We start from the raw sequence: 12,425 nt of genomic DNA, 5'->3' as shown, positions 1-12,425 counted from the left end.
TAGGATCCAAAGCACTGCTTTATTGAGACCTGCCAGGAAGGTAACTTGAGTTAATACGAATTACAAACACGTCCTTCAGTGGTGCATCTGCCATAAAACAGTGTTTGTAATGACTTTACATGTGCGTTTTCAACCTCAATCAAGTACTGTGCTTGTGCCGAGGAAACAGTTGGATTCCCCGGTAAAAAATGACGGCTATCCATCCAACTTCTACAAGGGTTGAGAGTCCTATATAAAACTGCATTGAGATGCTTGAAATAAACAGATCATAAACTCTTTCAACAAAGTCAAATTCAAGTCATAAACCAAGGATTGTAGTCTATGGAGAATAATAACGCTGAACCAAACAATCCTAAAGAAATCTGTGGCACAGACTATAACAAAGCTTCAGTCTTCGTAAGGCAAACTTAGACAATAAAACGTGATACTAATGGGAAAAATACAGTCAAATAAGGTCAAGATACTGTAGCGTTTAATTCAAGCAGTGAATCTTACAAACTGATCAAGAACACGTCCAGGTCATCATTCACCTCAAAATCGAGAGAGAGAGAGAGAGAGAAATTATTTGTTTAAAGAAAATGAAGCCTATAATTAGAGACAATATTTAGGGATTGTTTTGTGGGTGTCATTATTTTGAAATAAAAATTGATAGAAAATAGTAATAATACATTAGTTATACATCATGGTATTTATTTTTTGTACTGCTTTTAATTTATGCTGCAATTCAGTAAATTGTACTATTAAAAAAATTAAAGAATCTAATGAGAATCACAAATTCAAAAAGGAAAATATATGTATATATAATATATGGATGCATTACAGATATTATGCTGAAAAGTTGAGGGAAAAATGTGCTCAACTGAAATAATCCTAAATAACCTGAAATAAAAATAAAAATAAAAATCGTAATGGTCAGATTCCTAAAACAGGCTTCATGTTTATGGGAAAAAATGGTTTGCTAGGAAAAATAAAAAATAAAATTTTATTGATCCCAAAACTCATTTTCTTTATGAAAAATATAATTTGCTGTAAAATAAAAATAAAAATAATGGAAAAATAAAAACTTAATTATCCTAAAACAGGTTTCATGTTTTTTATGAAAAAATAAATAAATAAATAAAAAATCTGGGAAAAATAAAAAATACAATTCTAAAATAGGCCTATTTTCATTATGAAAACAATTTGCTGGGAAAAATAAAAAAATGTTGAAAAAATAAAAATAAAACTTATTGATCCTAAAACTTTTCTTTCTGAAAAATATAATTTGCTGCAAAAAATAAAAATAAAATAAATAATGAAAAAATTAAAGATTCGTATTAATTAAATTACCATGTTTTTTATGGGAAAAAACAATTATTTAAAATGAATTAATTAAGCCTAATTTCCATTATGAAAAAATTTATGGGGAAAAGGGGAAAAATAACCAAATTTAAAATAAAATCTTAATGATCCTAAATCAGATTTCATGTTTGTTTGTTTGTTTGTTGGGGGAAAAAAAAATCTGGGAAAAATAAAAAATACAATTCTAAAACAGGCCTACTTTTCATTATGAATAATTTGCAAGGAAAAATAAAAATAATTATTGATCTTAAAACTTCTTTTCTTTATGAAAAATATAATTTGCTGTAAAAAACAACAACAAAAATAAACACTAAATAAATATCCTAAAACAGAAAAAAATTAAAAATAAATCCTAAAACAGGCCCAATTTTCATTATAAAAAAAATATAATTTGTTGGTGGGAAAAATTAAAAAATTGAAATAAAAATATTAATGATCCTAAATCAGGCTTCATGTTCTTTATGAAAAAGACAATTTGTTGGGAAAAATAAAAATAAAATCTTATTGATCCTAAAGCAGGCCTCATTTTCTTTAAGCAAAAGATAATTTCTTATTTTCCTTTGTATTTTGTGGTGAATGTGACCAGGACGTGTTTGTCACACTGTAGGTTTTTCTTCTTCTGTTTCTCTCAGTATCGTCAGTATCGTCTGGAGCGGTGGTGCGAGTGTCGTCCACGTCCTCGACTGGACGAGCGACTCCTGCTGCTGCTTCCCCTGCGACTGCGGCTGCTGCTGCGACTTTTGCTGCTGCTCGGGCCGTGACTGTACTTCCTGCGGCGCTCCGGACTCGCTCCGTGACGCCTGTGTCGCGTGGTTCGGCTCCTGCTCCTCCTGCAACTGCCGCTGCGCTCGCGGCCGCGCCTCCGTCCGTTCCGACTGTGACTGCGCCTCCCGCTGCTGCGGCGCCGCGCGTGATTGCTGCGCTCACGTCTGTCGCTGTCGGCTGCGACTTTCTGGTCCTCAACGTTCTCCTGTTTCTTCGGTTTGCTGTCCTGGTTGTCCGGCTTCACCAGGGATGCCGGATTTATCTCGTCCGCTTTCGGCGACACGCCGTTCACCTGCGCCGGCGCGTCGCAGATCTGAAGATCCAGGTCGATAACGGTGTTGTCGCAGGTGAGAGCGTTCTCGTCCTGGCCGTCTGTGTTGGTGCTCTTCTTCAGCAGGTTTCCCAGCAGTCTGTCGCGCAGCTCGCGCTCTTTCCTCTGGAGCTCCAGCGCGCGCGCTTTCTCGGCCTCCACGCGCCGCAGCTCCTCCTCCTGCTGCCGTCTGCGCTCCTCCAGCTGCTGCAGCCGCGCCAGCTCCGCCCTCTGCTGCTCCAGCTGCTGCTGCTTCAGGCTCTGAGGACACAAACACTCCCTTCAGTCAACACCTGCAACTGCTGCTTCAAATATTTCCCATTTTTAATGTTTCTGGAATCTGTTTTAATGATTATATTTTAGTAATCAAAAATGAACGCCTAATTAATTAAAATCATGAAACTTATACAATTTAACAACAACCTATTAGAAGTTTAAGAAATATTACATTTTTAGGGCCCTATGAAATTTTATTTTTGTTCAAATTCCATTTTTTTTTCTTCCCTTTTTACAATTTCTGCATTCCATTTTTTTCCACATTTTAATTTTTCTGGACTCCCTTTTAATGATTCATTTAAATTTGAGTAATCAAACTGCATGACTAATTAATTAAAATCATGAAACATATACAATTTAACCAAAGTTTAAGTTTAAGGCCCTATGAAATCCTTTTTTTTTTTTTTTTTCTCAAATTCTGCTTTATTTTTTCCCCATATTTTGTGTTTTTATTTACATTTTTCTGAATTCCGTTTTAACTTTTTGCATTCCATTTTAACGACTTTATTACATTTTAATAATCAGGTTTCAAGGGTCTATGAAATCCTTTTACTTTTGCTCAAATTCTGTTTTATTTTTCCGAAATTCTGTGCTTTTGTTTTATTTATTTATTTTTTGCATCCCATTTCAATGGTTTTATTACATTTTAATAATCAAAAAGCATGTCTAATTAATTTAAATAATGAAGCCTATAAGATTTAACAACATTTAACCTATTAAAAAATAAAAAATGTTTAGGGCCCCATGACATCTGTTTTATTTGTATCCAATTTTTTTTCTGCATTCCGTTTTTTTTCCTGGTTCAAATTTTTCTGGACTCCATTTTAATGAACAAATTACATTTATCAATCAAAAAGCATGAGTAATTATCTTAAATCATGAAACGTATATGCTTTAACAAAGAAAAATTAAGTTTTTAAGGCCCTATGAAATCCTTTTATTTTTCCCAAATTCTGTGTTTTTGTTTTAATTTTTCTGCATCCCATTTTAATGGTTTTATTACATTTTAATAATCAAAAAGCATGTCTAATTAATTAAAATAATGAAGCCTATACAAATTAACAACCACCAATTTAAAGTGTTAAAAATTAAGAAATATATATATTTATATAACTTTTCAGCATTCTCTTTATTTTTATTTTTCAAATGATTAATTTATATTTTAGCAATCAAAAAGCATGACTAATTAATTAAAATCATGAAACATTTGCAATTTAACAACAATTTATTAAAGGTTTAAGACAAATGTTATATTTTTTCTCCCATATTTCATGTTTTTGTTAAATTTTTCTGCATTTCATTTTAATGATTTAGTTATATTTTAGTAATCAAAAAGCATGACTAATTAATTGAAATCCTGAAACAAATACACTTTAACAAAAATGTATTAAATGTTTAATAAAAATTAAATGTTTAAGGCTCTTTCCCCAAATATTTTTCTCAAAATCTCTTTTCCATTTGAATTTTTCTAGATTTAAGTTTCTAGATTAAATTTTAATAATCAAAGGCATTGAAATGTTTTATTTTTATGTTTCATAATTTTTCTTGATTCATGATTTAATACAAATATCAAAATATCAAAAACGGTGCTAATCAAACAAAAGCATAAAATATTAATTTAATTTATCTTCACATGAAAATTTAACAATTCCTTGTATTTTTTGGCAAAAAAAAAAATGCTGCACAACACTGGATGAAAAATTGTGATTATTCCTAAAAAATACAGTTTGAATAATTATTTTATTATTACTACTTTGAGAAGTGCATTCTACTGTACAATACTAATATATTACAGTCATAATTTCTTCGAGTTAAACCAGACTTTTATTTTGGCGGATTGTCATGAAGACCTTTGAGTGTGATAGGTGTCAATGGAAGTCGGGTGTAGAATAAGGTCATGTGACTGACCTTTGCTCGGCTCAGTAACTCGGCGATGAGCCGGATGGACTCCAGGTTCCTCTGAGCCAGCAGCAGTTTCCTCTCCTCCATGGCGATCTTCAGGTGCAGCTTCTTCTGTTCTTCCTCCTGCTGCTTCTTCATCTTCTTCTGGTTCTTCTTCTCCTCTTTCTCCTTTATCTTCTGCTCTCGTTTGCGCAGTTTCTCCTCCCTCCTCCTCTCCTTCTCCTGCTCCTCCTGCTCACGCTGTTTTCTGAGACATGATCAACATTCACTGATTACTGGAGCTTCTTAAAAACGGCTTGTGAAAACAGAGCGAGGTGATGAAAATGTAACCAACATCATAAATACCAAAATGATATTCATTTGATTCATACAATGTTTTATATAATACAGAATTATTGAGATATATATCATATCTTTAACAAACTCTGATGTTGGCTTGAGAAAGCCTAGCCTGAAAGTTTGAAGTAATTGTAAAAGCTTAAAGTGTAATACAGTGTAAAGAGAGATGTAGTTTAATGTTTGAAGCAGTTTTGAAAGCTTGAAGTTTAAAGGATATAAATTTAAAGTAGTTTTAAGTTTGAATCAGGTACAAGTCTCTCAGACAAATAGTTTGCCATGCAGTTGCTAGGGTGTTGCTATGTGGTTGTTAGTGTATTCTGGGTGGTTGCTAGAGTGTTGTTATGCAGTTGCTAGGGTACTCACAGTGGTTGCTAGGGTATTCATGGTGGTTGCTATGGTGTTGCTATGCAGCTGCTAGAGTGGTGCTATGTGGTTGCTTTCTTATACCCTATTCAGGGTGGTTGCTATGGTGGTGCTATGTTGTTTTGAGGGTATTCTGGGTGGTTGATAGGGTGTTGCTATGCAGTTGCTAGAGTACTCTGGCTGGTTGCTAGGGTGTTGCTAAGTGGTGGCTAGGGTCTTGCTATACAGTTGCTAGGGTAATTGGGGTGGTTGCTAGGGTATTGCTATGCGGTTGTATGTGTATTGTGAGTGGTTGCTAAGGTGTTGCTAGGGTACTCACAGTGGTTGCTAGGGTGTTGCTATGCAGTTGCTATGGTACTTGGGTGGTTGCTAGAGTTTTGCTATGCTGTTTCGAGGGTATTCTGAGTGGTTGCTAGGGTGTTGCTATGTGGTTGCTAGGGTCTTGCTATATGGTAGTATTCGGGGTGGTTGCTCACATGTTTTTATGTGGTTGCTAGGGTGTTGCTATGCTGTTTCAAGGGTATTCTGAGTGGTTGCTAGGGTGATGCTTGGGTATTCTGGGTGGTTGCTAGGATGTTGCTATGTGGTTACTATAATATACATATTATTGCATTGCTAGCATGTTTCAGACAGATACTATTATAGTTGATAGATTAGAAATATTAGCTAGAATGGCTGTTTAAATAAGTCTAAATAAGTCTTAAATAAGTCTCATACCTCTCTTCCTCCTTCCGCCGCTCCTCTTCCTCTTTCTCTCTGCGTTTCTGCTCCTCTCGTTGTTTCTCCAGCTCCTGGAGTTTCAGTCGCTCCTGCTGTCGTTTCTTCAGTGAGGAATCACTCAGGTGTTTCGTCGTGTCAAAGGTCACCTGAGAGAGGATGAATGTTCAGGTTATGCTTATAATGTCCTGTAATAAACATCTTTAAACTTCAGATTTACTGCTGTCTGAACAAATGGTTCTTTTCGTCTAAAAACCTATTTTTATTTATTTATTTATTTATTTTTTACAAAAAGTTAATTGCTTTAAAAAATCTCAATGCAATAAAAGGTAATGGTCCTGAAAACAGGCTTCATTTTCATTTTGCAAAATATAATTTCATGTTCTTTCGGATGGTTTTAAAGTTAAAAGTAAATGTTAAATGGCTTTGAGTTCTTGACACACACTTTAACTTCACATTTCACCAAACGAACATGCTTTGGATAAAGTTCACTGTCATAATGAACAGTTAATTTAACTTTCTGTGTCCTCACATAACCTCAGGTGTCTTTGCTCTGCTGAATAATCCTTCAAATGATAATACAGCCCAGCGCCGACTTTCATTTAATTAAAGGCCCTTAAAGTGCCGGTGTTATTCAAGTGCTCTGTTCAACAGACTCCATCACATTAACACAATCCTCTTGTATTAGTGCTTCACATTATACGCCTGAAGACTTGCCCGACTAATTAAAATTGAAATCTGCTCAATGCCAAAATGCAGCAGAGTCGAGCTGTGGTGAACTTGAGTCTGTTCAATGTGGTAAAATAAGCTTCTGACAAAAGAACTTCACAAACACATTTCTGTGAGCTTTTCTTCTGTGCTCTGTATTTCACAGACCAGGGTTATTATCGTTAACTACAACTAAAACAATTTGTTACTTGAAATACAGTAAACGTTAACTGAAATAAAATAAAATCTAAAAAAACCTTGAACTTATTTTCAGTTTCTAGTTGCTTTCACATTTTCGTTTAGTTTAAGTTGGAAGTATTAAAATGAACAAAAACTGACAAAAACACACAACAAAATGGCTAAAACTTGATCTAAAATTAAAGCGAAAACAACTGTTACAGACTCACGTGAAAATCCCTACAGAAACTGAGTATAATTATGTTAAAATATAATATAAATGATCATATATGATTTTATATAAATCCATTGGTCTGAAAACACACTGAAACCAGGAAATCAAGTTTTTTACGACCAATTCAAAAATTGTAAATGAATAAAAAGTTATGATGTAAAATTAAAAAATTGTAATTGTCATAAACGGTGATGAAGAAATTTAATTATTAATTTAATTAAGTATTAAATTAGAAAAGAACAAAATAGAAGCATTCTAACAGACTCGTCTCAGACTTTTGGACCCTAATATATATGAAAATATTAATGATAATTGTGATATAACTGTAATATTTACACATAATTATTGTATTTTTATATATGTATGTATAAATATATATATATATATATATATATATATATATATATATACACTTAAATATTAATATTAAATGTTAATATATACTAAATAATATATAAATGGAAACTGTGATATAACTATAATTATATATATATATATATATATATATATATATATAATATATCTCGTATAATTATATATATATATATATATATATATATATATATATATATATATATATATATATATATATATATATATAGATGATAGATAGATAGATAGATAGATAGATATTTAATATAACAAACGGAAGTGTGTGTATATATATATATATTTTAGGGCTGTCAAAATAACGTGTTAAAAAAATAATAACTCAGATTAATCCATTCCGTATTGACCTTTGAACCTGGAGCCATTCTAGCCACCATTCGACTGTAAAATGAAGGAGGCTGAAGGACAGAACGAGCAGAGCTCCTCCCTCGTGCGCGCTCGTCTTCAAAGTAAGCACCGTCTTTGCACTCTCTCTACCTAACACATAATAATCTAAATCAACTGACACAATGCTAAAAGTTCATAAGACCGAATCCATGTTTCATGAGGTGCATTCGGAGAATGTTTTTCCTGAATAACCGCTGGTGCTCAAAAGAACGTCACCTCATCTTCTCTGACAGGCGTCCTGCACGTGCAGCTGACATAAACCACACTTTCAGTAAACAAAAAGAAAATTCTATCCAGTGGTGAAGTGTTTTCTGTGTTGACAAATCTTTTGCGTTGTCCGAATAACAGTCGCGATTCGCACGCAACGCGTCAACGTCCACTAATGTCCGATTCGCGACCAAATGACTCATTTGAACAGATTCATTTTAATGAATCATGACAACAACTGATCTGTCCACACGGTCTATAATGAATCGTTTACTCGAACAACTCTGAAATGAGAACATAAGTGTGCTTACCCCATTTAGCAAGAGTGGTTAGTAAAATTAGCCTTAATAATCCACAATATTTTCAGGTTATTTAAATGAAAATGTGTAGTAAATTAGGCCTATCTATAAAATCAGTTAGTTTAGACTGGAGAGAGGTGAAACCAAAACAAAGCAAGTTGTTGTTAGCTGAGGGCAAGAAAGAATTACAGTGATAGTGACGGGTACTTTATTGTCAGTATCGGGCTCGCAGATCACGTGGGTAGGGCACTTTTTACTGTTTGTGTGGATGACCATGTCTGTCACCACTGAACACCATTTTTGACCAGGGAAAAACCCTGCATTGATTCATTTGAATTGAAATATTTAATACTTTCACAGCAAAAATTATGTATGCGATTAATTTAGATTAATTAAATCACAGAGTATGTAATTAATTAGATTAAAATTTTTAATTGATTGACAGCCCTATGTGTATATATATATATATATATATATATATATATATATACACACACTTCCGTTTGCTATATTAAATTATTAATTATCTATATATATATATATATATATATATATATATATATATATATATATATATATATATACAAAATACAAGTTTTCCTACCTTAAAATAAAGATATTCTGTAATATTTTCATAATTTGTCATGACTATTCATTATGAGTGTCATAAAAATAGAACATTTCAGATGTGGAGGATCTGAACAGAATCTCAGAGCTCATATAGAGAAGACGATCTAGAAGAGAATCAAACCGACCTTAATACTGCAGGCCACCGCCTTCCCATCATCCCCTTTAAACATCAGTTTCATCCCTCTCAGAGAGTCCATGGCTTTGACGAAGCCCGTGTGATCCAGATACTGCACGTATCCTTCAAAGTTCAAGTGTCCTCCGAACGAGAACGTGTTGAAGTTCTTCCCAGTCATCTCTTCACGGTAGGGATCCAGCATGGGAATGTCGACGTTCCGAATCTTGCCGAACCGCTCGAATACGGTTTTGAGCACCGTCTCCGAAGGCTTGTCGGGAGAGCCGTCCTTCTGCGCGAACCACTTGCACGGAAGCCCCTCCAGATGGACGGTGTCCGGCCGCTCTCCGGGAACCGTCTCGTTCATGTCCTTGGCGTCCCGGAAGAAGGAATCCCAGTCGTGGCGCGTCGGGAAGTCGACTTTGTTCTCGGCCGTGCGCACCTTCAGGACGTCCGTGAATCCGCTGAGTTTGATGCTCTTTCCCTCGAGTTTGGTCAGGATGCGCTTGACCACGCTCTTGTTCTCCACCTCACCTTCGAAGCGGATGAAGTCCATGGTGCTCTTGGAGATGCGCAGCGAGGAGAACTGGTCCGGCTGTGCCATGGACTTCAGCCTTTCCATCACCTCCCAGTTGGAGATGGACTTGCCCGGCATCTTCAGATGAGGAAGAGCCACGCTGATGGTCATTTTGGCGATGGGCTTCAGGTAGAGGTTGTATTCCGGACACAGATCCACAGCCTCGGCCGTGTCGTTGACGATGGACGTCATTATGAACACAGGCGCTTCAGCTGAACACTTTGAGAAAAGAGAAACAGACAGATCAGTGTGGAAATCAGTTAGGAAAAAGAGTTTTCTTAACTTGAAGTCACCATGATATCAAAATGGACAATTCTTATTTTTTACAGAATATTGCATTGGTGCATTATTGTGTTAAATTCATGTTCCTTGTAATCTTGAATCAGAATAACTTCCTCTTCTCTTCTCTGATGATGAGGGCGGGGCAACCTGTCACTTACATGAGATCCACCAATAGCAAACCACAACCATCCAATCAATTCCCCACAGACAAAATCAATCTACATTTGTTGTATCTTCATTTCACTCAAATATATATGGCACAATAGGAAACTACTGTGCCGCAACTTAGGTTTCATACTGAAATCGACCACCAGTCAACGTCACTGCATAAACAGAGTTTTCAGATCGTTTAAATATCTGGGCAAGTGTAAGATTTTAATAACTGGACATAAAACAACTCCACCATTAATCTTAAACAGCGTTATTATTGTTAACTATATCAAACTAAAATGATTAAATAAATTTTTGTTGATTGAAATAAAATGTAAAAAAATATATATACATATTTAAAAAAAATAATAATAAAAATGAAAAAATAAACAAAAATTACTAAAAATTAAACTAAAATGATTAAAATACATTTATGTTGATTGAAATTAAATAAAAAAAACTAAAAATACATATTAAAGAAATATATTAAAAATGACAACACACGAAAAATTACTAAAAATGTAACTAAAATGATTAAAATGCATTTATGTTGATTGAAATAAAATAAAAAACTAGGAATACACATTTAAATAAAATAATAAAAATGACAAAAACAGACAAAAGGTTACAAAAAACTAAAATGATTAAAATAAATTTATGTTGATTTAAATAAAATAGAAAACTAGAAATGCATATTTGAAAAAAAAAAGACAAATGCACAAATAAATTCAACTAAAATGACAAAAATAAAGTTATGTTGATTGAAATAAAATGAGAACCTAAAAACATTTTTAAAAAATAATACAAATAATAGAAAAATGATTAAAATATATTTATGTTGATTGAAATAAAATAGAAAACTAGAAATACATATTTTTTTAAATTAAAAAATGACAAATGCACAAATAAATTAAACTAAAAAAACTAGAAATAAATATTTTACAAAAACAATAAAAATGACAAAAACACAAAATTACTAAACATAATATACTAAAATAATTAAAATACATTTATGTTGATTGAGATGAAATAAAAAATACATATTTAAAGAAATATATTAAAAATTACAAAAATGACAACAACAAAAAACTAATAAAAATGAAAAAACGCAAAACAAAATTACTAACACTTAGAAAAATTTAAAATAAAACTGATTCAAAATATTAATAGGTACTACAATACTATATTAATAAAACTAAAACAACACAGATGTGAATATTGTGTCTGTGCTGCACTGATGTGGCTTTATGCTGCTAAAGTCAACATGCACAGGGCAGAAAATCTCATGCACATTATAAAATACCATTAAATAATTCACAAAACAGAATATTTATTATCCTTTGAGTAGGTGGTCAGTAAATTTTGACAAACGAGTTAAACAGCCAAACAGACCCAGTTACTGACCTCTAATACTGTAAACTTCAGTCTGTAGTTATTATTATTACTGTAACAAGACTAGTGTGTGAACCTGACATTCACCAACAGAAAACACTCAAAACATCACAGAGAGACTCAGTCTGAGAGCTCATTATGATTTTAATGTCGTAATAACAGTTGTAACTCTGGTATTTTAGTGTAAACCATGGTAAAATTCTGATTCACTGTCCATAACTAATAACATAAACCTTACAGAGAGTCACTTGCTTTAATGAATCGCTCATTAGACAGACTGTGGAGCTGATTAATTAACTACATTTTCATAAAAACACACAGCGGGAGATGATGATGATGATGGTGTGTATTATTGATGAGTTATTGATATCTAAATCATGAAACATCACTGACGGCTGATAAAGACACTCCTCTGAGCTCCTCTAGTCTCACAGCTCATGGACACAGCTGGAGGGAATCATATTTAGACATGTAAATCATCACTAACCTTTCTGAATTGTTCGGACTGAAGCATAAATAACAACAGCAGTCCGCTCTCAGTTGAAACAAACGGACATGATGCTTACAGCTTCCGCAAACGTCACACGAGCCGGAACGGAAGTTACAAAGAAGCTCTGCTGCTCTCACGTGGTGACTGTTTTACCTGCAGCTTTTACAGTCATCAAGAATAAAATAAAATAAAATAAAATAAAATAAAATAAAATAAAATAAAATAAAATAAAATAATAAAACGAAACAAAATTAAATTAAATTAAAATAATATAAAAAATAAAACGAAACTAAATAAAATAAAAAACTAAATAAATAAAACAAAACAAAACAAAATAAAATATAAAACAAAATAATAATAAATAAAACAACAAATA

General features: G+C 33.1%; 1 protein-coding gene across 1 annotated transcript; it reads right to left on the bottom strand.

The window, feature by feature from the left end:
* akap17a (A kinase (PRKA) anchor protein 17A) lies at positions 1 to 12,178 on the bottom strand. The gene is made up of 5 exons (XM_048194808.1): positions 12,047 to 12,178; positions 9,172 to 9,954; positions 6,014 to 6,162; positions 4,601 to 4,841; positions 1 to 2,677 (listed from the first exon to the last, which is right to left on the bottom strand). The coding sequence occupies exons 1-5, from the start codon at positions 12,071 to 12,073 to the stop codon at positions 1,979 to 1,981; spliced, it is 1,899 nt and encodes a 632-aa protein (XP_048050765.1). The 5' UTR covers positions 12,074 to 12,178; the 3' UTR covers positions 1 to 1,978.
* Positions 12,179 to 12,425: the final 247 nt, after the last annotated feature.

This window comes from Megalobrama amblycephala, linkage group LG6, assembly GCF_018812025.1.
Source record: "Megalobrama amblycephala isolate DHTTF-2021 linkage group LG6, ASM1881202v1, whole genome shotgun sequence".
Classification (NCBI taxonomy): domain Eukaryota; kingdom Metazoa; phylum Chordata; class Actinopteri; order Cypriniformes; family Xenocyprididae; genus Megalobrama; species Megalobrama amblycephala.
This window is presented reverse-complemented; position numbering and strand designations above follow the sequence as displayed.

Excerpts from the sequence above, each read along its gene's own strand:
- akap17a (XM_048194808.1), bottom strand. The coding sequence starts at position 12,073 with ATGCTTCAGTCCGAACAATTCAGAAAG. Across the intron at positions 9,955-12,046 it reads AGTCCGAACAATTCAGAAAG|TGTTCAGCTGAAGCGCCTGT; the intron begins GTTAGTGATGAT and ends CTTTTCTCAAAG. Across the intron at positions 4,842-6,013 it reads CGGCGGAAGGAGGAAGAGAG|AAAACAGCGTGAGCAGGAGG; the intron begins GTATGAGACTTA and ends ATCATGTCTCAG.